The following is a 25,779-nucleotide window of genomic DNA, read 5'->3' on the forward strand; positions in this document are numbered from 1 at the left end:
GACAAAAGGGACAGAAGGAAGTGAGCAGAAGAAGTGCCGATCAATCCTCTTTCGCCTTCGTAGAGGACATGTCAATGTGGAAATTGTTCTCAGTGGGGTGTGGTGTTAAAAGTAGAGTGTTTTTTTTTTCTTTCCATCAAGAACTGCCACATCCAAAGGATTTGTGTTTTGCAAGGGTTGTGTGTTCTCTCTAGAAAGATATGCAAAATGTGCGGAATTAAAAAAGATGCATGATCTTTACTGAACACGAGTCGTAAAGCAGTCACTTTAAACATTTTCTGGTGTTGTCACCTTGTAGCCTCACATTTTAGTGCATTTCATTTAGATTGTATGTGAAAACCAACACACAGTAGTAGAGTATGAGGGTATGAGGGTGTTGGACTTTCCAGCCTTGAAAGACAATACAGGAGGCTCGAGTACTGATTCAGCAAGGTACTGCCTTAACCTACTCTGGTTAGGATCCTGAAATGATGGTAGTTAAATATAGATTTTAGGCACGCCCCCAAAAAGTGTAAAAAATATTGACCTACAAGATCTCCTAAAAAAAACCCAGTCAGGAAATAAAGAAAAAAAATATGTAGAAATAAATAAAACCATCTATTGATTTCATGTAAATCTCTGATAATTCATTTAGTTTTAATAAAATGCAAGCCCTACTTATCAAATTAATAAAAAAGTATGTTTTTTTTGTTTTTAGCTAAACTAAAACATTTAAACATACAACTTTCCAACTATTCAGCAGTGATCCAAAGCTTAGCGATGTTCTGTATAATCCCGAAAAAAATCTGGTAATCTCCTGCCTAAAGTGAATTATTGCTCATATCTTCACACATTCTCACACGGCTGGTGCACCTATACCTACGTTTAACTTTTTTTTTTTTTCCTAAAGCCATTCATTCATTAATCCTCTCACTCTCAGGCTCACAGGTGGGATTCTTCTCCCGTAGTTTACGTTCTGCTAATTTTCTGCAGCTGCAGCTGAAAAAACAAATCAAAGAGCAGATCGATGGAGTGCCTAACTGATGTTTGACAGCAACGGATTAGGAAAGCACACCAAATACCTTTTGACTTGTATATTATGAGTAATCAAGAAAAGTAAAAGCGTTGCCTGACAGTTTTGGAAAGCAAACCCACTTTGACAGACATCTATCAAATAAATTATGCCAGCGAAGTGACCTTTTCGTGACTCCTTGCTTTCGACTGCCTGTTGCTGCAGACAAAGCGGGACATTGTTGGGATACCTGCGTAATCACGAGCTTCTCTGGCGCCTCTTGCCTTTTGACCCGAGCCCCATCATCCTCTGCGCAGAAGGCGGCCAGCGAAGGGCCGTCAGTCTGGGAAAAAAAAAAAAAGGTTTTGATGAGCATGTAAAACTGACCTTGGTGGAGAATTTCTTTGCTTAGTGAGACACATCATTTAGTATTTGAGGTCATTTTTAGCAACTATGACGAATGGCTAGCCACGTTTGCTCTATTTAGCTAATCGTCGTTTCTAATTTTTCTTACCAGGTGAAGTAATGCTACAGAAACTGCAGCTGCTCGCGCAGACCTTTCAAGGCTCCTGTACTTGTCAGAAGTTTGGCACTAAGAGCTGCGTTGGATTTTGATTCGTCTATAGCTTTATGTGTGATGCCCTCAACTTTACTGCAGGCATTTCCACAGGGTTGATAATATATGGGAGCCATCACATAAAGCAGCTTTGTGGATGAACAATGTCTTAACGCAGCATAATGCTGCCTTTGTTAGGCAAAGGCTGAAATATATGGAACATCGTGGACATAAAGTGCTGGCCGGGGCCAGAGCAGTGCTGACATTCAGCGTTTTTCACTTACTGTAGCTCCATCACCGACAAAGCAGCCAAAAATGTTCCAATGTGGGAACTTTAGCACTATTTAGACTAGGAGCAGTTGTGTGTTTTTGCTCTACAGAAACAGACCGCCTGCTGGAATGAGCGCCATCACATTCATTTAATGTAGCCTGTGTGAAACCACAATGAAAAAAATCCCCGTTTCAATATAAACTCCTAACAGTAGAAAACATTGCCAGCCTGTGTTTAAAACTGAGGCCCTGCGGATATGAAAGAGAGATCTCTTTTTCTCTGATTGCGCATGCTTTTAGATGTTCTGTGGAAAAAGCCTGTAATCTCTTACAGATTCCTTCTCTTTTTGCGTCAGATTTTTAGGCAGATTTTGATATCAGACAGCAGCATCTTCCTAAAGTTGATTCCATTGACCTGCGACAGACTGGCAACCGGTCCAGGGTGAACCCCGCCTCTCGCCCGGAACGTTAGCTGGAAATAGGCACCAGCACCCCTCCCGACCCCACTAAGGGACAAGGGTGTAAAGGGGATGGATGGATGGATGGATGGATGGATGGATGGATGGATGGATGGATGGATGGATGGATGGATGGATGGATGGATGGATGGATGGATGGATGGATGGATGGATGGATGGATGGATGGATGGATGGATGGATGGATGGATGGATGGATGGATGGATGGATTCCATTGACTGACCAAGAGAAAAACTACTTAAAGCAACCTAGCCATATGTGGAAATGTAATTGTTACTGTCATACCACAGCGTCTTTATTGGATAATAGTCTGGACTAGGCCACTCCAAAGCGTTTATTTACTTACTTACTTATAATTATTCAGAGGTGAACTAGCTGGTGTGCTACTAAACATTGTTTTGCACTGTATAAGATACAGTGCAAAAAAGGGCTAGGGTTAGGGTATAAGATACAGTGCAAAACAATGGTGGCAAACTGATGATTCTTCAGGATCCATCATGTTTGAATGTTGGTATAATTTCTTTTCTTATTTTACTCCAACTGGAACAGATACACTTTAAAAAAAATAAAAATCACCTTTGTCTACATAGAATATTTACCAAGTGTCTTGGTAAATAATATAATGGTATTAGGCAAATATGAGACATGGATTTCTGTTCTTCTGGTCAGCAGGACTGTTGCCTTATGGTTGCTGTTTTTGCTCAGTTTCTTTCTTGTTTTTGAATCATGAACATTGACCTTAACCGAACCAAGTCAGGCCAGCAGTGCCTCGGATGTTGTTCTGCGTCTGTTTATGACCTTCTGGAATGTGTACCGAGTAACTTTGGTCTTCCGGCCACTTATGGAGAGGTTCACCACTGGTTCACGTTTTTCTCCAGTTGGTTTTTCATCCGTTCCTGTACAGTGTGGCATTATATGTTGCATTTTGAGATCTTTTTGCTCACTTGATATTGACGGTCTGGCTCTGTTCGGGGGATTTCTTGATTCCGCAGTCCTGGTTCTGTCTAGTGACATTTAACTCTGTACTCTGCGGATTCTCACCATATTTCAATCGATCAATCAAGTTTATTTTTATAGCGCATTTCAGAAACAAGGCAGATCGAAGTTCTTTACATCATAAAAATGCAAAAATACAAAGTCATAGAACACACAGTCAAGAACCGAAGCATTACGTTTTGTCAAGTGCCATCCTTACACACCAGACTGTTGATTAATGTTTCATTTATAATGTTACAAAAGAAAAGAACTCTGTGTTTCGACTGTTTTGTAGTTTTCTGGAAATTTGCTCCAGATTGGTGATGCATCTTTTCAATCTTATTGTAATCAGCAGCTATATCATGTGCTATGGCATATTTTTATTTGAAATCTACCAACATGGTGGATGCAGATATTGTAAAAAGAGTGAAAAAGAAATTTTTTTTAAAGTGTTTGAAATATTGTAGGTGGAGCTTATGAACCCCGTCCCCATGAAATCCAGTTTTGTTAAATGTAAAGCTTTCTACACACTGACTACCAACGCCTCCAAACATCTGCATGCAGTTATTGTTAAGTCATTAGCACATATTTTCCCCTGTAAAGCTGTTGTCTTTGTAATGGAAAAATGACACTTGTGCACTTACTTTTGATTGATTAGCACGTGCAATTACTGTCCGAGATGCATGAAAAACAGCTCCGTCGAGCCTCCCGGCCGGCACTTTGTGTGACGTTTTAATCTACTCTCAGATTAATGGGACACTAGTGGAATGGAGGATATTCTACTATTGATTCTTTTCCCTGATTAATCAAATATTGCCGATTTAGAGACAGGTTTAGCATAAACCTGGTCTGTCACTTTTTGTGTTTGTGTGCGTGAAAGCAGGAGAGCAGCTGCAGTGGGGATAAATGATTAGCGTGTGTGTGTGTGTGTGCGTGTGTGTGTGCGTGTGCTTGTGTGTGTGTGTGTGCGTGTGCGTGTGCTTGTGTGTGTGTGTGTGCGTGTGCTTGTGTGTGTGTGTGTGCGTGTGCTTGTGTGTGTGTGTGTGCTGGCATTCCAAACAGAGATAGGACACCCAGAGTGGCGTCTCCTCTCTGTAAACACTCCAAAAAGGTCTCTTGCTTTTAGCTTTACTTCCTTTAAAGCACCCCAGTTCTCGTATTAGTTCACGACTCAGGGGAGGGCTAAACCTTGTCAGAGGTGCCCACTGAGTAAAAAGGAGAAGAAGAAATGTTCTCCGGACACATACATTTATGGCTCCACTTTAATTGGGTTGTAAAAATCAAATCCAGTGCTGTTTCGAGAATGCCAAAATGTGGCTCCCTGACTTGTTTACAGGAGAAGTGCAGCAGTCAAGGACACTGAGAGATAATGAGTGAGAGAAAGTAAGATAGCAGAGGAGGAGGAGGAAAAGTGATAGTGGGAAAGCAGTGAAGATAAAGAGTCTTTTAAAGGAGACAGAGAGAGCAAAGGAAGGAGACAGATGGGAGAGGAACGGTGAGAAGAGTTGAGCAAAGTTTCTGCCCATCACTTATAAGGGTTAGCCTGTGCTGCTTCAGTCTGATTAAAAGCACCAGTGATTCACTCCTGCCTCGTGGAACAACCACTGGATGATATGTGAGAGTGAGAGCCGGGGAGGCCCACACAGACACGAGCGAGCAGCATGGAGCCGCTCCACAAAGTTCACGCACATGTAGCAAAACGGACGCGCAGTCGGCTACAAGAGGCCTTGTTGAACTTGAAATTAACGGCACCGAGAAGGGGGTTTACAACCTCCGCATTGCAGGCCTTTAACACATCCACAAACAGAAACCGAGTATATTTTCCTCTCGCGCAGGGAAAATAAATTACAGTGTCAAAGTCCCGGTTTTCCAGCGGCACTTACTCAGGCCCCATTCGATGGAAGCAGAAGGGATTTGAGGATTTTTATCGCCGACGGGGGACTAATTTACAGATGATTAAGAAAACACACAGCGCAAAGTGTGTGAGAGACACAAGAGAATCAGAGGGGAGTTAAAAAGCATGGGAAAGATTGGCAGTGGAAAAAGATTGGGAGACGGAGATCAGAGGCAGACACGGAGACAACGAAGCCACACCGCAATGGAAGAAAAGAATAAAGCAGATTCAGTTTGCATTAACTGCAGCAATGACAAAGGAGCCACAGTTCTGATTTTAGTGAACATGGAGGGCCAGATTGGGGTAAACATTTGTCTTTATCCGATTGGGGAATCATTAAAATATCATTACACCAGCATACAGTATTGGGAATCAATAGGGAAGCCATTGCTCATGTGCAATGGCAGTTGCAGCGTAAGCACGCAGACATTTTTATTTTCTAATGCTCCCGGTGAACTCCTGAACTCCCATTACCCGTTTCTGCTCTGTCCCAAATATTGTTTTTTTCCCTGTCATCATTTACATTATGCATCAGACTGCTATTATTTCTATTATGATTATGAGAGTCGCTCCAAAGAGCATTTAGGGGTAATTAGGTGTAAAGCTTTGCAGAAGTAAAATGCCAGACATGGAGTGGTGCCCATTTGACTTCTCCGTCTCAGACATGATTGCAGGGCAGTGCGGTTTTATCATCACGCTGCCTGGCCCCTTTTTTCTGTTGCCACTCTGATTAGAAACAGGAACGTACCCAGAATGTGTAGGTGACGTTCCAAAAATGTACAGATTGCTTTTCTAGGTCTTGCAGGTTTCTCCTCTGGAATGAACAGATCTGTTTTCCTGAGTTAGAAAAGCTACTTTCCCAGAACATGCTGGTGATTTTTCCAGGAACGTGCATGTTTTGTTGGGATTTGCAAGTAACATCCCTTAAACTTACAGGTTCCTTTGTGCTCTAAATAGTAATGTGGGAGTTCAAGATGGGTAACTTTTAAGTATTTAGAAGGCATGGGCTGTATTTTATAATTCTACCCTGTTCAAAATTCTACCCTCATTTCAGGTCACATACACTGCATCTCTTTAAGACTACTTGAAGATCTATGGGTTGCCTCTAGCTGTCCATTAAAAGTTAATTCTTGTTATGTGATTAAAACAAGATATTGTATGTTACCGTTACCACAGAAAACACCGCCAGTATCAAAACAATCAAAATCGACACGCCGCAGAAAAACTCTGCCAGACAAATGATAAACGACTTATCCGTGTAAATCCAAAAAACATTGTTTTCCTAGGCAAAGATTTTCATTAGTAGTTTATTAGAATATTGTGGAGACCTGTGGGGTAATTAGGTGTTCTTTAAAAGTAACCCAGGACAGTTTGCATTGAGACTAATAAACAGAAGTGGATAAAAGCATCCCAGACCACCTCTGAACTCGGTCTGAGTAAATCATCCTGAAAGTGTTTATATCTGTACTTAGTGTGATCAGATCACCCAGGACGGTTCTGCGGTCCACATCTTTGCAACCTTGCAGTCCTGAAAGCTTTTTACACACACACACACACACACACACACACACACACACACACACACGCACACACACACACACACACACACACACACACACACACACGCACACACACACACACACACACACACGCACGCACGCACGCACGCACGCACGCACGCACGCACAAAATGGTTTTGAAAAAAACTGAGAAGACAAAACTCGTTAAAGTAAAACAGAGAAACATAAAAAGAAAACCACGAAATAATAAAAATGAAAGTCGCATTTAAAAAAACAAAAAGAGTACATGCTTCCAGAAACACACCCTGTACAATTGAAATCTAATGTCCAATTTGTGATGTTTTTCCAGTCACTGAAGTGAAAATTAAATAGCTTAATCAGGATAAGTTATACCACTAATCCTTATGGCGGCCAACGCAGAAGCGGAATACAACCGAAAGGGCAACAGCATCTCTTAGCTGTAAAGTAGGCCAGCTGTGACAGCTCTGAAGTTAAAACATAAAACCACCAGAGCCTGAGCTGACACTGAGGTTCGGTGACGAGCTACAAAATGGTTTACATTAGAAACATGGTGTTTGATTTAGCCTGAAAAGCTCCGTTCAGAGGTCTTTGCGATGGGGCTCAGCCTTCCTGTGCTGTCATGACAAAGATGAGCTCAGAGGAGGAGACGGAGGAGAAGAAGAAGAAGAAGAAAGAAAAAAAAAAGACAAGACAGCGTCTAATTAGCTATGCAAATCCCACACACTGCCGGATTGAGTTTTAAAATGAAATTGGTTCCTTGGATCTTCTCAGCTTCCTTTTTTTATCACTTTTAGTTTGGCCAGTTGTGGCTTAATTCAGTGAACAGAGCAGATGAGGAGATTTCTTTGTAGAATTGGCTTGTCTCTATTTTTGACACTCTATAATGAACCGTAATGCTTATGCTGCCCCTCTCCCTCCACCACCACTACCACACTCATAACACACACACGCAAACGCACACACACACCTTCTATCATTCTATTCCCACTACGCTTTTGGAACTATGGGATCAGTTATGCATCACTTTATGTTGGTCTTTTACATAATATCCCATCAAAAAGCATTGAGATTAGTGTCTGTAATGTGAGGAACATCTGGAATGTGAATACTTTTGAAAGGCATAATGCTTTACTTTTTTTTCTTTTTTTTTAGTCTAGAGCTTTTGAACTTTTGATTATCTGAGTATTGTAAAATGAAAAATGTGCAAGGATTTTTAGCACACCAGGTATTACAGACACTGTATGGAAATTACCTTCAACAACTTCTCAAGCAATAGTGTAACAGCATGTCAGAAATCTGAGCACAGGGCTGTGGTGAGTTTTTTAGGGTCCACAAGGACCAGGGGTTAGAATTAAACCCTGTAACAAGCCAAAATGTGTCTTTACATTAATAAAAACTGAGCGACTCAATTTTCACTTGCAAAGCCTAATCCCCAAAACTTTGGTGAGCTGTCTGAGAAAGAAGTCTCACATTGTAATAAGAAAAGCTTAAGTCCGAGTGGTTCTGAAAGAGCACGTTGTTGCCCTCTCATAAAAGTTTCAGTGTAATTGGACCGGTGCGTGTCCTGACCCCGGCAGATCAAAGGTTAGCACAGCAGGTACTCATTTAGCATGTCAGGGATTAGTGGGCTCAATATGCCGGTTTGGCATGGAAAGTGTCTCCGGATCAAAGTTATGCCTTGATATGTGGCTTGTAATTAGGTCCTTAAGAGGAGACAAGAAGAGAGAGGAGGAGAGGAGAGGCGGTTTGGCATGACATTGACGAGTTCTAGCTGTGCATGACACAAGGCCGCCCGAACGCAAAAGCCTTCGCGTTTGTTTAGGGAGAGCTGACGTGTCTAGAAGTTAGTATTTTGGAGCATTTGGAGGCATTCCATCTGTCGGCGCTGCTGAACGCTCGCCTAAGTAATAAAGGTTGATTAAAGTAAGATTGATTTAAATAAATCAAGAAGGCAATCATGTCACACAAACATGCCTTACAGTATATTTAATCCAAAAGACGAAGTTGAATCTTTTAGAATATATATTAATCACAACACTTCCAACATCAAGATCAGTTTTACTGTTACTGTCCTTATCCTTTTTACTAGCTTAATTTGCACTGATGGTACAAATGATAGCATCTGTCCATTGTAGGAAGAGACTCAAGGTAATAGAAACTGGACAAGTGCAAACATCCAACGAGTTTTTACTCACAGGAGAGATAAAAATGAATTGGTCAGAAGGGAGCTCTTGAGGAATTACTCTCATCTCTGGGGATATCATGTCAGGGAAGATGCTGTTCAGCTGCATGGATTTTCAATGTCCGGACCCAGGCTGGAAGTAGTTGGTGTTTTATTAAGGGTTAACTCAGACAGCTTTCAAAATCTGTTTTAATCCACTTATCCACATATGAGCTCTGGTTTGAAACTGTCCAAATGTAAGTCTAAAGCGGAACTTGAACTGTTCCAAAAGGAAGGCGAATAGCAAGGCTGCTAAGGATTTATTTTAGCCATATCCATCTGTCCGGACGGACAGATGGATGGATAGACATCCATCCATCGTAAGACTGATACAGTTTACATGTACCAAGTAGCTAAAAAAAAACATTTTCAACCACTTTCCTCTCGGATCTCTTTCTGTCTCTCATCCCATCATGTATTTTCCTATGACAGTTATTGAAGGAGCTTCTCTGTTTAGCTGTGTTCCTGTCCATAACAAAGCTACTAAGAGTACTGCCATTAATCTTTTTAAAATGAAAATTACTATGTGGTCAGATAGATGGTGGATGCACACGTATGCGACCAAAAAAACTGGTCACACGCAACAATTTTTTTTTACACACTTGTTTTTCACTTGTTTGCGAAGCAAAAAATATTTTACTTTGGAGCAATACGCAACCAATAATTTATTCACAATGTCTCACTGATTAATTGACAAAACAATTTTAAAAATCCCAGGACAACAATACAAGCCCGTCGTTGTGCGCAGGAATGTATCCATCCTCCCAAGTGAGCCGTTGTAGCTGCTGTCACACTGTTTTCTATTGAGTCATGTATCCTGGTGTGTTAAAAAGAATTTGTTTCACATGGATCTAAAATGATGAAACGAAGCTGATTTTATAAAACATCGAGTCGCGTTTGAAGAAATGCATTGTGCTTGATAATGGGTCTAATCTGAATAGTGCGTCTGTATCTGAATCAATGGCGTGGAACACTTACTGTGTCCGGACGTGTTGGCATATTATACTGTCTGGTTCATTAAATATATCTCAGGATTAACTGAGTGTCTGGGAATTAAATTTGAATTACCCTGTAATACTGGTCAAATATTCAGTGGCTGAATATTCAGAAACTAGGTCAAGTTGTCAGTTTGACTTTCAGTGTGAAGCTTCTGCCCCGCAGTTGGTGAGTGAATCTTCATTAGTGCAAACAGCAGAGAGTTTGAGTAAAGTTACTTGTTTATTGCTGCAATTTTTTAAGTTTCACTTGCATTGGTTTCAAGGCAGTGGCACATGCGTGCAGGATACATAAACTACAAGAGCTGCAGCACTCTTGTGGCAGAATTTTTCTCTGTATCGTAAAAATCTCTAACAGCCTGTCTTACCTGGGGATCAAACTGTGTACGTTACGGTGACAAATATGTGGCTAAGCAACACCAGACCGTGATTTATAGACAGTGTCTTGACTTTGTACACAATTAAAATGAAAGACAGATACGCAACAGCAAGACAGGCGACATAAGGCTGAAGTGTCGCACAAGTGGCGCCGTTTGAAACACTTAAAATACAGAGAGAAAACTGTCACGTCTTAAAATTAAATGTGTGTCACTGTCTTTAACTATGCAGCAGCAAAGATTACACCTTATAGAATAAACATTACACCTTTATTGAATAATAAAGGATTAAGTAATTAGATGTTACAGCGTATCATCAGCACAAGTCAAAGGTATTTCTACAGTTAAAGCCGATACTTGACCGCGCTATAATAAAAGCCTTCCCCCTTCCTTTTCTCATACAGCCCTTTTTTAAAGGCTTAATGGCGAATCAGCTGCGAGACCTGTGGCAGCTGAGGATGTTGTGTGTCCCTGCAGGTGTGCATAAATATGCACTGTAAACACAGGGTTTGTATTGGTCTGTGTTTGAACCGGGTGTGGCATCTGAGACCTGCAGACGAGATAGGACTCATCCCGTCTGGTGGCAGCTTTATCACCAGACTGCCTGTCACCTGATGCGATCTCAGCAACCTTGCATTTAAAACTTCGGCGAAGGGCACACACTTCACACCGGTTACGGACTTAGCAATTATTAGTCCGGACGGGTTTAAAGTCTTTCAGAGACACAGTTTAGGTTCTGACTGTTGATAGAAGCCGAACATTGAGCCCTTCCTATCCCATATTGCACTGCCTTTTGATTAACATTTGCAATTTGTGTTGCCACTCCTTGCTAGAAAAACAGCAAAGGCCTAACATGTTATTTCTTCACTTCACCTCAGAGTTACACCACAACACACAGTGACTGGCAGTCTGCACTCAGAGGATAATCCCTATTAGCCTCCATTCTCCTCATGTCCATCAGCTCATTCCTCTGTAAACTGGGTGTCAAGGTCTTGATAGGTGTGTTGTACCCAAAGGAGTCCCCCAAAAAAATGTTTTAGCACCCCTTTTACAGACGGATTTGTTGTGGTCTTTTCTTCAGCATGTGCAGTGAGCATTCTTTCTGAAGATACGAGCTCCCAAATGCAAAATACCTAATCAACGTGGGAAAAAAAAAAATGCATGTGTGTTTTGGGAGTGAATGTTTTTTCTAGCCCATCTGGAGCCATTCTTGTCGCGTTGGTCGTCATCTGTTGTGAAACACATGACTGGTGCACTGACAGCTGCCGTTACCCTCGACTGACATGTAGGAGTGGAAGTAAAAAAAAAAAAAAAAGTATAGGATTTTGAGTCACAGTATCTTGGTTTTATGAGAAAAAAACTTCAGTAAATTTTTTTAAATATAGAACTAATTTACAACAAATAAAATCTTACTTTACTTTGCAAAGCAGGTTAAATGCACACAAATAAATCTATGATTAGATACAACACCTTCATGTAGACTGATTCTAAGTCAGTCCTATAAATTTAAATTTCATACTTGTTGTAATACATCCATCATGTTCTGCTTATCCATAATTAGGTTTTGATGATGTAAGGTCCAGGGGCAATCGAAACAATCCTCACCCAAGCAACACTTTCTGCTTGAATAACAACCTTCAAACAGGTGAGAAACATACTTTTCATTAGACCCGCATTTCTTCCTCAGAAATGTTTTTATTGGTTCCATGTAAATTTCTGATATTCAAAGTCATCTTTTCATTACCTGTTAGAGGAAAATACTCTTTGCTAGCAAAAGTAGAGGCTTTATAACATCAGTCTGTGCATAATTAATCTATATAATGTGTTTTTACATAGTGACTGACAAAAAATAAGCAATGAGTATTCTAATTTGTTAAATATCCAGGCATGTAAAGGCTCCTACATTTGGAAATTTTCTTACATTTTCTATACATAACAGACAACTTTGCAAAGAAGATATTTCCTGTTTGGTTTCTTATTAAAGATAATGATCTAGATGATTTTTAGATGAACAAGGTGATTAGCACACAGCTAGCTGGTAATGTTGCATACAGTAGATCAGTGGTGTCCAAACTTTTTGTCACATTGGCCAAATTTGTCAAGTCAAAGGAAATGGCCAAACAATAATCTATTTTTACTAAAATCCCAGAAAATTACATAATAATATCCGCTCAAAAATAGGCCAAACATACATTATTTTAATTTAGCATATAATCAAAATTTGCTTTAATTTTGTCCAGATGTTTAGAATTTTTTTTAAGAGATTAGGAGATTTGGAAATCAATATAGATCTAAATTGACTCTTTCTTGGTAATTGACTGCTATAGTTACCAAAGTTATATAAATTAATCAAAAGCAGATTTTGGTGCAACAAAGTTTGAATGCAAGTCAGGGAACTTATGTGGTCATTAAACGATAAATGCGTTTTATTATATCTGACATCTTACATTCTTTAATTAGTTGGAATTAAATTAGCCCCTTATTAAAAAAAAAAAAGTCTCCATGCGCATCAATCACTTGTGTCAAATTTGCATTACATTTGAACTGCTGTTGGGGGGTCGTCCAACATCAGTCCCGGGGCTGTGAATGGGCCCTGGGCTGCACTTTGGATGCCCCTTCTGTAGATGATCAACTGAAGGATGATGACTCACTCAGGTCATGACTGAATTTTAATTAAGCTTCAGTCATTACTTTCAGATAATATTTATCTAAAATAATTTTTCCTATGTGTATTTCAGACCTGGCAAAGCTTTTTTTTTTTAATCCTCCCCTGTCTTCTTTCTTTTTTTAAAATGTCATGCTTGCACAGTGCAGGATTATAGGCACAAGATACAAAGTTAAGAAACAAAACAGCCAAAATCCAAAAATCTGGTTAGATACTCAGAAAGCATAAAAATATATAGATGAAGGCAACATTAAAATATAAGAGCATTTTTGAGCCTAGGTCAAAATGTCTGCCCCTCATGTTCCACCATCGTCACCAACAATTATGACTGAAAAAGTGCTAAGTGACCCAAAGCGCACCGGATGTGCGAGCCACCCATGAAAAGCTCGATGCAAACACATTCTGGCATAAGCCCCAGAAATCCCCAGGTGCCTGGGAAACATGACATCACACTGCCTCACCCTCGACACAATGAGGACTTTGAGAGGTGCCGGCGAGGGCGGTCGCAGAAACGAGTTCAGAGCCATACATCAGCGCAAAAAAAAGGCCCCGTCTAAATAACATGGAAAGTGGAGATGAGAGCCAAAATGGCTCACAGGCAGCTGAATCCAGTTAGCGCCTGGAAAAAATTATTAAAACATTTGACGGGGGTGATGTGGGCATCGAGGTTTGACTCCTTGGAGGTGTGTGCTGACAGCTGAGGGGGTTATACAGATTCAAAGAAACAAGATTCTTTCTAACAATGTGACTCTGTCTGGACACCATCTCTTAGATTGTCTGGGTTTTTTTTATATTATTATTATCCTTAGACTCTGCAAACAACCCAGTGTTTGTGTGTGAGCCATAACCTGTCAGCTTTACCTTATTAAAATGTCATTGACTCCTAAACTGCATATTTATGCAGTGTTAACCAGAGACTGGTGGCATGGCTCACACATAGTTTCTTTCTGGCTGGCAGGCTAAGTCAGACAGACTGTGTCACCCAGAGATAAGCTTTATTACACAACGTATGCACAGGGCCAGTTTGATTGATGCTTTCCCATTATTATTGTGTTCTGGTGAGGTAATGTATTCCAGGCTTCCATAAAAGACCAGTTCTAAATTAGTTGTGTCAAATTGTGGCGGCAGAGGTGTTGGCCCTATCTCTCCGATCTGGGCTTCGAAATGAGGTGGCGCTGACATTGTGGTGAGGGTGAGGGGGGCAGAAGTGATGTGCAGCTGCTTGGACTTGAATTTCTTTCCAATCAAATGATAGTGTTTTTGTATCTGTCTTTTATTTCTCACAGGTACTGGCAATATAATTTTGCTCAATAATAATAAAAAAATATATATCCAAAGAGTTAATTTATCCTGTATTACGCTTTAGCATTATTCTTAATTTTCTCCCGTGCCTGCTTATCATACTTTTTTTTTTTTTTCAGTGAGGGAATTTGTAAAACAAACAGCATCATAAAGACCAGAGAACACAGCAGACAGGTCGGGGAGAAAGCTTGGGCTTAGTTTAAGTTATGAAAAATGATGATTCCAAGCTTTGAAAATCTTGCAGAGCACTGTTCAGTCCATGAAGAGCGTAACACAACTTCAAGCCCAACATGAAATGGCCATCCAGCTAAACAAGACAAGGAGAGCTGCAATTAGGGAAGCCACGAAACATGCGGTGACTATGTAGGGGTTGCAGAGGTCTATAGCTCAGGTGGGATAATCTATTGAGAGGATTAAAGCCAAATATTTATGTACACCAAAAATTGGAACCTCGTGGCAGAGTGACAGGAAGAGTGACGGTCAAAAGAAGTCATATTTGTAGTTTGGCCTGTGTGTGAAAGAATGTCTTTAGATGAGGCCAGTCTTTTGTTTAAACACAAAACATTAGGCACAAAACTAAAACTTTAACTTCCCCCTTAACACATCTTCAGATTAATAACATCAACAACCTATTTAGCTAACTTAAAAATAGGCACCGTAACTTGGTTTTTAAAAAGTAATTTTAAACTTATACCAGTTTAAAACTAGGAAATATTTATGTGCTTGTTTCAGTTTTTTTTTATTGCATTTTGTCAAGTTTTCTAGAGCAATACTTCTAAATGTCTGGAATACGTGAGCTATACTCTCAGTAGGGGTATTTAAATAAGAATGTGACAAATAGTTTATTTCTAAACCAAAATAATTATTTTGAAGCTTTACTGGCATAAAGGTGAAAACAAGGCGTATACAAGCTTGTCAGTGCCTTTTGATTATGTGCTGCTGCTAACATTTACTGCCTCAGCTCTTTTTAATGAGTCATCCGAGACTGAAACTTAATTAGACTTCTGGCGTGTTTAGGACAAAGAACCTGAGCAAATGTCTAGGGGTTAAAGTTATTTCAAAAGGCAGCTTTGCACCAGTCAGTGCCATAAAAAAAGTTCATTGCAGTTCATTAGAAACTTTTTTGTTTATAAGAACAGGCAAGATCTTCTCTGATGTAGAGATTCACTCTTCACCTATGTATGAAAGATCAGCATTAGGTCATAGTTAACATAGAGTAGGCCTATGTCTTTTTTACCTAAAGGTATGAGAACTTTCCATTCCTCTGACCATTTTACAGGTTGATCAGAAAAAAAAGTAGCACTTCTTAGGATAACACTACCTAATCAGTGGCTTTATTAATATGTCGGCTCTAACACAAGCCTCGTCTCTCATCGCATCTCTGCTCAGAATGAAATTCATTAATGAAAGAGAAGGTGGCTAGGATCTCTAAAAACAATTTGTTTCAATTTGCTTTGCAGCACGTTGTAAGTTTTCCTGGCTCTGAGTCCCACCCACCACTGCTTTGCTCCCACAGTAAATTACTCAAACGATGCACTTGTAATCGCACAAACTGACAGCCCTGTTTGTCTTGGATGGGGTCCAAAGTCTCTCCTGTCCATCACTGTTAGAAGCTGAAGAAAAGGAAGAGAGCCACGCAAAGTTCAAAACGAGACATCGCGAATGAGAACAGGCACAACGTCACTGGTGTAGCTGGTGTACGACGTGTGTCCAGCGCGGGGCGTCACACTATGACGAGCTATTTTATCGAGGTTTGAAGAGAATTAAATCCCAGTTGTGATTCCACAGCATTTCTTGAACACATTTAATCACCTGTTCAGTGGTAGCTAATGTGATCTCCACATGTTCAGCAGCACTATACTTTCAGTTGTTCGACAAGAAATGTGGCCTTTTGCCAATACAAAGAGTTGAACCTCTGCATGTACTGTAATACATCGAGAATGGGACATCCAGAGCAAAGCATCCACTAAATAGATGTATGTGCTATTGGAGGAGGAGGAAAAACACCTGATTCTAATCTATAATGTCTTGGCTCCATCATTGCATTAGGACGGTGTGAAGGTATTCAGCCCAGATTGCTCCCCTTTGCCCTCCCACGCGCACAGATTTACACTCTGTTTCCAACATGGATAATTTAAACTCACACTTGGCAGAACTCTAGTTTGTGATTACACTGCCCTGTGGTGGCTAAAACAACCACCACAGGGCAGTGTCTTGCTGTCGTCCTTGGATGTACGAGCAGATACTTATCTGGAGGTAATGGGAGATCAGACCTTCACATATTGCTTTTTAATGAACAACAGCGTGGTGCTGTCTAATGGTGCTCTAATGGGCTCACTTGTGACGCATAATCTGCTGCTGGTCATTTGGACACCAATCAATTGTTTACCACTCCACAGCATCGTCACATTTTAGTCCCAGGAACACTTCAAGGGGTCAAGGGGTCAACACTGGGTATGTTTTGCTCTGGAGTTTGTGAGTCTTTAAGTAATGATGCTAGCATTAGATCAGCATAGAATTGTACCAATGGTGAACTCACTGAAAGAGCGCTCACTCCTCATCTATGGGGGTCCAGCTCAAATATAAATTTTAAGCTTAGTTTGCGAATGCTTCCATTATAGACTCCTTTATGTACAAATGATGATTTAAAATAAATTAAGAGCTAATGGTTTGATTTGAACAATTTATTTTCTGAAGCAGACCATATTCTATAGTGTATAAATGAGATCATTTTGAAAGATATGGCACTTCTAAGGCCACATCATCATGGCTGGTGTGGTAACCTCATGGTACTATTGTTAAAAAATATATATATAGCTAAACCAAAATGTAAGGCTAATTCTTATATTAATCAAGGATCATGTCATGTGAATCATGACAGAAATAGATGCTGGATAACAAAGTGACTTTTCTCCGTAGAGCAGTTTAATGAGTTCGGTCAGCTGGGTGGAGATCTGAGAGTGGAGTCGCTGCTGAGTCAGAAGAAGTGGTTTGGGTGGCTGATCAGCCTTCTGGTTGCCTCTGTTTGAACGTTTTTCAAGTATGCCTCATATGTACAAAATATTTTAGTTATATTTGTTTATCAAAGTATTTTACTGACTTCCTCTTGTACAATTTTCAGACGCTTACCTCCATCGCTGCAGGCAGGAAGTAAAGAGACAGCAGCTAAATGAAATTTATATTGTTTAGAGTAGACAACCCGTTATTTTATCTCAAAAGTTAAATTACCAGCCAAAAGCCAAAATAAAACTATTAATTTAAAAATAGAAAATTGTCTGGCAACAATTATTGCCATTGGGATTAAACAAGTCTTAAGTGCATTAAATTGGTCAATTGAATTGTTTAACTGGTAAGTTACGACGCCACTGCCACATGTACAACATGTGATGTCGTTTGTTTTGTTTTTTTACTTTCATTTCCTTGTTGCTTCTTAGATATGACAAATAAATCCAAAGTACACCGCAAGCCCATTCACTTATATTATTGGCAATCTGTCGTGGAACGGAACAGCACAGATTGCAATATAGGCAAAAAAATTTCCCATGTGGACCACTTGAAGGCTGCAATTGCCAAGATGCCAAGCTCAGAGTCAGCTGACAAGCATATTAGGTGATTAATTTGGATGATTGTTCTCATCAGGGCCACCCATATGTGTAATTAACCTCACTGTACCCACACCAGCTTGTGCTTAAATCTAATAACCGGCCTGCAGAGAGGAACAACCGCAGAACCCAAGCAGAGCACTTCCTCCTCTCTCCGTCTGCCTCGCACATAATCAGCTGCATCCTGCTGCCTCTTGGAGGAAGGAATGTGACACGATACGTAACGACACCCATGAGCTGCTGCGTGACTCATTTCAAACATAAACTGTTGGGATGCAATCAAAAAAAAAAAAAAAGAACTAACATAGCACGAATGATATAATAGAAAAGTTTAGACTTGGATATATTTATGAAACAAAACCAGAATAGAAAAAAAACCCATCTCTAATTGAAAATGGTGTTTCCTTTTCATAGAACGCAAAAATTCAGAGATGAAGGCTTAAAGATAAGAGAAAATGGCATGTGTGCTTCTTTCAAAGTTGATGTTTCGAGACAATTCAGAGAAACCAGCCCACTTCAGATGTGCGTTAATCTGATTAAGAGGACAATTTATTTGGGTTTCCGTGCTCAATAGGAGCCCTTCCTGCTCAGCGCACGGCCTGCCAATGGAGCAGACAAATCCATCCTCGACGAATTGCCAACAGCTGTGTATATAGAACGAGTATATTTCCCCTTGCACGAGAGAAAAAAAAAACATAAAATGTTTTACTCACACAGTTAGGCAGTACTCCCACAGAAAACACATATGTGCTTGAAATTAGATTTCTCAAAAGAGCAAACATTTCTTGGGGATTTTATGTAAACATATTTTAGAATATTTAAATGCACACCGGCCCCAATAACAAATTTCTTCCCTTCTGTGCGTACCTTTTTTGTTACCCGTCATCAATCAAATAGTAACATGCAAAATAGTTTTCAAATTGTCTTTACTTTAATGAAAAACATTATTCAAACCAACCGAAGCCTTTGTTTGAAAAAGAAACTGGGTAATAATAGATTAATTATGTTTTTGGAAACGTAAGTTCAATTTCAGCAGCCACATCCAAGTCCAATTACTACCAGAACTGTAGAATGAAGAAATCACTTGAGTACAATCTATCTGACAACTGTTCTTGGTGAAATCATGAATTGTGTTCTCTAACAATAAATTTAAAGTGAGCTTATGATGGCCTTAAACGGAAATGCCATTGTCTAAAAACCCAATTATTAATATCAAACCAGCAAATCCACCTCTGAAAAAAAAAACAAACAAACATTGAAAGTCTTGTACTTATATCCAGTTGAGCGGTATGACCTAATAAGGACGTAAATCCACCAATGTGACTGAAATAAAACAATTCTGCAAAGACCAAAAGTCTGGAGGACCAAAAGTCCTCCAGAGTGATGCCAAACATCGCCAATTACCCGCAACACTTGATGGTAGTTGTCGCCATCAAGGGTTGCCCAACCATTTATTAGATTTATATAAGTAAGTATTGTTTCACATTATTTTAAAACTGTATTTTTTTTTTTGTTTACTTAGGTTGTCTTTGTCTGATATACTGTATATTTTTTCTTGGTCTAAAGCAAAGCATTTACAACAACAACAAAAAAAGAAAAAGAAAAAAACAGAAGAAATATATAACAAGTACGTTCTTTTCTACAGCACCGTGCATGATTTAAAACATAATTTAGATAAACAATTTTTTTTTACAGCTGACTTCTTAATAAATAAATAATAAATCAAAATGCACTGGTTTCAGGGGTCTAATGTTTGGAGCCAAGAAATTATGCCTGTGTGGAAATTTGCGATGTCGATCACGGGCCAAAGATGAAACATTATATAAATTTCAGTCCATGTAATTTCTGAACATAAAAGGGGGTAAAACTTTTTACCCCTTTTTTGTTTATTATTTCCAACAGTTTTATTTTTTTTTTCCCGTCCATTGTATAGGATCAAACTACAATCCAATTGTTTTGTCTTTAAGACAAGGTGTCTGCCCAAACAAAAAATAAAACTGTCTGGAAAAAATCTGAAACGCTGAATTTTACTGCTACAGGTTTCAAGTTGGGAACCGTCAAGCTGTAATGCCGGCAGTAAAGATGTCTCCTCCAAACTGACAGGTCCCAAACCTCAGTTCATAAACCTGTCTGGAGATTATGTGCATGGCTGAGGGACTGAGTTGAACAACTTGGCCGACTCAGGGATGGAAACAGTTTCTCTCACTCCTTATGGCGCGTTTGAGGGAACGTGGATGAACCGTTTTTTTTTTTGTTGTTTTTTTTTTGTGGATGGTTAAAACATTTCTGTGAAACAGCACTTAGACACAGATAACTCAGTTGGTCCTTATTTGGCTTTGCCTTGGAACCCAGCTCGCTTTCCCATGACATTCCACGAGAATTTGCTCATTATGCAAAGTAAAAATGCAACAATATTGTCAAAGGATAACAAACAGTTTGTGTTTGGACTCCCATTTAGACCTAAAACCCCAGCTCCGCATCCAAGATTCCAAAACGGCTGCGTCAGTGTAACCATAGAGCTGCAATTTGGATAAACGGCGAAGATGAAAGCCGAATTACGTTTTTACATGCCCTCTAGACTACGTGCACATTTTTCTTAAAGCACCAATGTCTGGGTGTGTAATTACACACTAAATGCTGTTGTTGTTTTTTTTTGTTTTTTTTGTTTTTTTGTTTCTTTTTTAAGAAAATGTGTGTCACTGCGCAAACATTGCACCAGGCACGCCCCGGCTTTAGAGTCCAAGCTCAGACGCCACTAATAACAACTGTGGTATTACAATAATCATGTTTTTAATCAGAGATTTTAAATCCTTCATATCTTATGACTGGATATGCATTATGTTCAGATCATATGTTGACGTTATTTAAAAAGTATTCAGAGATTTTTGAAAATAATACTAATACTAGAATTAAATACATTAAAAATTTTAATACTTATATTTTTATCTTAAAATCGATCAATTAAAAATATACTTCTTGCTAGAATATTTAGATTTGGCTCAACACAACTAATAGCATAAATGATTTGTGCTATTTGTGCTATTCAACTATTTCAATTGAGATCTGTTTCTGCATTAAAACTATACTACCTCTAAATTGAACTGTAACATTTATTTTGTGATTGCAGTGCTGTACGTATAGCTTATAATAACTATGACCAAAAATGTAAAAAATAAGTAACGTTTTTAACTATAAAAGCAAAGGGAAACATAATTTTATTATATTTTGTAGGACATAAAATGTCCACAATGCAATGAGACGACAAGGTTCTGCTCTTTTATATCAATCTACTAACCGTTTGCTTAATTTGCTTTGTTTTAAAAACAGGTTACCCTTTGAAATAAGAGAAAACCTTAAGTTGGTCTCCTTCTACTAACAAGTTGAATGTTTTTTCAATAGTTGTGAAAGTTTTATCTTTCTCTTATTTTAAAAACCAAGAGAAACACCTCAACCCACATTTAGAGTTGAAATATTACTTCAATAATAAAATCCATACCATAATGTTTTGATCAACATTGATAGAAAAAAGTCAGAAAGCCATTTCCAGAACGGCAGTAAAGGTTAGCTACTTGCAAGCTGAGCGGCAGAGTTAGTACTGGCGTCTGCAACCCGTGGCTCCAGATCTCCATCTGGCTCTTCAGACCCTCCAATGTGGCCCCTTACAAACTTTGACCAAATAAATTAGGAAAAAAATGAGCCACTAGATACAAAGGCAATATGAAAGAGTGACAATTTTCAGTATTTTAGCTTTGATTTGATTTGATTACAAATCAGCTGAATTTCAATTCAACAAATGTCACCACAAGTAATATTAAAAGATGGATAGGAAGAAACATATACTCTAAATAAATAGATTTCACTCAAGGCTGAATTTTGTGGTATTGTTTTAGAACTTTAATGTTTTTGGTTTTCCAAAGCTTAAAAATAGAAATAACGTATCCTAGTTTTCTTATTTTACATTGAAATGAAAAAAGTGCAAGTAAATAGTTATAAATCTTGAAATTGTAACTTCTTACCAATTAGATCTAGTGTTAGACACTTATTGATTAGTTGTGGCTCGGTGGGTTACACAATTACTGATTCTAGCGTTGGTAAAATATTAATGTAACAAAGTCTCTTCCAAAACATTTCCCCAAACTAAAAGCGAGATGGAACAAAACACATGGCAGATGTAATAGGATGGTTATGTTTACTACACTAAAATAAGTGTAATTTTTCAGTAAAGGAAAAAAAAATGGCAATATTAAATATTATTTATTATATTAACCCCTGTTAAACTTGCCTGGGCAGTTTTCAAGCAATTATTAATGTCATTTGTGTTCTTTTTTTGACACAGTTCTAAAGCGCAGTCAACTCTACTTCTGATTTAGATCCGACTCGTTCATACAGTAAACTACAGACTTCCTCTCACGGACATTAAAGCCGCAGATGTAAGAATAAATATGTACCTTTCTTGTGGAAATGCACTTTGCATTCTTTGCTCTTCTACTATTAATCATGTCTGAACCCTCAAGTTTATTGAGTGACCCGTGGGTCCGGTGCTGTTGGAGCGGAGACCGCTACACTGCACATCAGGACTGACCCCATAAAGATTCACTTTAAAACTCAAAATGGAAAGGCACTCCTAAAGCAATCCCACAAAACTTTAACTTTGAATTTATCGTAAACAGAAATAATTCTTGGTATTTCAGGATATGAAGACATTTGACCTTCTGTGAGGGAATGCTAAGTGTCATCATGGTTCGTTTGAGGAGGCCGAACCAGGGTCCAGGGTCGAGGACATGCAGAAAAGACACGGGGTGTGATTTGTTAAATGCGGGACACCCCCTCTTGTATTGTCCCAACAACATGGGGGACATCTGGCACTGGCAATGCAGGCCCACTGTTGAGGTCTCCATCCGCTTTCTCGAGCAGTGAGCTGTGCAGCATTGAAGCACTGCCTGCGCATTCTCATGCTAATACTCGGAAGGCAGGAGCAGATGTGAACCATTTGGTTCTGTTCTTGTCCACTTGTTAAGGAATTGTGTGCTCCGTTATCATTATTTCTCTTTTTTTGTTCTTCTGTGTGTCATAAAAAGCAGCTCTTGACAGAGGTCATCTTCTTTGGTGGCCTTACCCAAGCTGAAAACAGTAGTGATAATGTCGAGAGTTTTTACACTAAGGTGTAAAAACTGATGCAAGAGTAAAAATCTGTGGTTAAAACGTACAAAATAAACATTTAATTTCACGAGTGAGGCTTACTATTAAGGTGAAGCTATGAGTATGCTGTAATATGTGTTAATATCCCAAAGTTTTCAGTTTTCACCCCATAAAACTGTGTCAATGTGGAATGTTTTGTAATATGTTGCCACTCAGAAGCCTCTAATAATATCAATAGCCAAAACAAAAATGTTGAGTTATGTTGCAGTAAATACTGTTTATCATTTAAAGTTTTAAAAATGACATATGTTTTCAGTGCGAATATACTAAAAATCAGCAGATTTAATACGCTAGTCAATGCTGTTAACGCCCATGCAAAATGTTATGTGCATAATTTTAAAATATTGTCACTCCTATTTTTTGATTCTTAAATCTGTATGTAAAGGGAACTATAAATAAAAAGAAATTTAAGCTAAAAAAAATTAACGAAATAAAATTATACTGCACCTCATTTAAGCTCGTCCATACCTCTCTTAAATTCATACATAAAAAATATTATGCACATTAGACCATGGCAGAGTGGGCGAAGCAGATTTATAGGTGTGACAATTTCTTCTCCCAGCCCGCATTGGAGGCCTGACAGAGTTCACAGCTGCTTATGATTCTGTTTGTGGACTTAAAGAAGTCTCAAAAAATCAGTTAAAATCAACAGCACTAGAGGAAAAACAGTCTAAAAAATAGTGGACATTCAAACGACTGTCAAGATCTAGCCTTGCAAGCATGCAAGTTCATTCTGAAAACAGCCTGCAAGATGCTAAAGAAGGACTCCAAAATCCCCAAAAGTGGTCATCATGGGATCTGCAGTATGAAGGTGCGCACCTGTACCATCAGAGTTTTACAAGTTTAGCTATCATGAGAGAAGAAGAAAAACTTTGCTCTTTGAGAAAAATCATAACGACCAAAGTAAGGTTTGTTACAGATAACAAATAGAAAAGGAAGAACATTATTTTCAGTAATCCTTGTCTTTGCATTTGTTGTTTCTGGCAAACTTTAGTTTGATCGTCATGCTTTGGACTCCGCAGCACTGCCATGGTTTCTTTTTCTTAAACACATCTCTTCTATTTCCTTGATCCACAATAGTGTATTCTATAATGTAAAACTTGCAGGTTTCTGTAGCAGCAACTTTTACTTTTGTCTACATTTGGAGCTTGAATTCAATGCCCGCAGGATTCCCCTCATATTAAAACGTAAAAATAAATGTATTTAAATCATTCAAGAGTATTTTAGTTGTCTTCTTCAAGTCTATATTCATACTTTTAACTTACTAATTTCACAAATTAGTGAGCCTACCATGATTTCCACCCATCTGGAAGCTTATTGGTTGTTTGGTTCGCTCTTCTCCCTCCCATTGGTCAGGTGCCGTGTCAGTCATCGAACTTGACGTGCGAGGCAAGTTTACAACTCTGTACACGTGCAGCTGGTGAATCAGGAGCATCCTACATCAGGAGAGAGGCACAGACTATAACCCGAGTGTTTAATTAATCCACCTCCAGTTTCGCGGGGTTATCTTTGTTTTATTTAAGGTAGTTTTGCCTTACATGTCAAGTTTAAGCCCCATGTGTTGCTTTTGGAGGGTTTATGCTCCACATCGCAGTGTGGATGAAGATTATTTTCGCACTTTTCTTCATGGAAAGTGGATTCAGTGATGTTCGCTTAGCATGGCTGTGGCTCCTTCACCGGAGCCGGTATGGCTTTTAGCCTCATCCGCAAACTGGACGCCCCGTCCCGAGGCATCCTGTCCAGGAAAGCGGTGGTCATGCTCTGTTCCCTCCTCGCCCCTCTCATCCTCCTGCACCTCCTCACCGACCGCTGCGCCTCGCCTTCACCGGTCAGAGGCTCTCCGCGGAACAAGCGGCTCGTGAGCGAACGGCGCGCCGCTGGCCACGGGGTCGCCGAAGGGGCTGTAACGGCTGTGCGCGCGGGACCGACGGTTTGGCAGCTTCCAGAGGAGTCACCTGCTTTTCCGCCGCCGCAGGATCTGGTCGTTTCTCCCAGGTTCGCAGGTAAAATCAGCCCGCTCGGGGAGGGGAGCAAGAAGCTGCCCCAGGCTCTCATCATCGGGGTGAAGAAAGGAGGGACCCGAGCTCTGCTGGAGTTTCTACGGGTACATCCGGACATTAGGGCAGTGGGAGCGGAGCCGCACTTCTTCGACCGTAACTATGACTACGGACTGGAGTGGTACAGGTAAATATGTACAAATAATATAGTTTATACCGAAGAAAGAAAATGTACTTTGATATGTTGTCTAATTTGTGTAAATGTTCCTCAAGCTTAAATGAAGCAGAATATTAAAACTCTAAAAAGAATTCCAACCTATTTCAGGATTTATTAAAAATGTCCAAATTAAAGGTCTAAAATGGCCAGTAAGTAATGTAGACTTTGTATTTCCTTAGCTTATATCTTCCAAGCAAAACGTTACAATTAAAGCATGAGCACACATTATTTTGGAAAAAACCTTCAACTTAATTATTTTTCAGGTCTCAATAAATCAAATTGCCCAGATTTGCAAGTAAGAGTAAATAAAATAGCGTTTTTTACAAGTGTAACATCAAATTGTGATATGAAAACAGCTAAGTTAAAAGTTGTAATTGCCCTGAATATAATGTGCATAAATGACACTCCAATGTGGTCCCTCACTATAGAGCTTTATGACGTTATTGATTGTCTGGATATAGTTATCAATGGATATAGTTCTGAATACTGTTAAATACCA

General features: G+C 39.3%; 1 protein-coding gene and 1 long non-coding RNA gene across 2 annotated transcripts in view; one reads left to right on the top strand and one right to left on the bottom strand.

Moving 5' to 3' along the window:
- Window positions 1–371: 371 nt before the first annotated feature.
- Window positions 372–24,695, bottom strand: LOC103481652 (uncharacterized). The gene is made up of 3 exons (XR_536334.3): window positions 24,605–24,695; window positions 24,357–24,502; window positions 372–1,334 (listed from the first exon to the last, which is right to left on the bottom strand). It is a non-coding gene; the product is annotated as an uncharacterized LOC103481652 (long non-coding RNA).
- The window catches only part of LOC103481651 (heparan sulfate glucosamine 3-O-sulfotransferase 3A1-like), a 34,859-nt gene continuing 33,576 nt past the window's right edge, over window positions 24,497–25,779 (top strand). The window contains exon 1 of the mRNA XM_008437275.2: window positions 24,497–25,250. Coding sequence (XP_008435497.1) covers window positions 24,754–25,250 — 497 coding nt within the window. The 5' untranslated portion in view covers window positions 24,497–24,753. The remainder of the gene's footprint in view (window positions 25,251–25,779) is intronic.

The sequence above is a fragment of the Poecilia reticulata genome, chromosome 19, assembly GCF_904066995.2.
Source record: "Poecilia reticulata chromosome 19, P_reticulata-male-v2, whole genome shotgun sequence".
Taxonomy (NCBI): domain Eukaryota; kingdom Metazoa; phylum Chordata; class Actinopteri; order Cyprinodontiformes; family Poeciliidae; genus Poecilia; species Poecilia reticulata.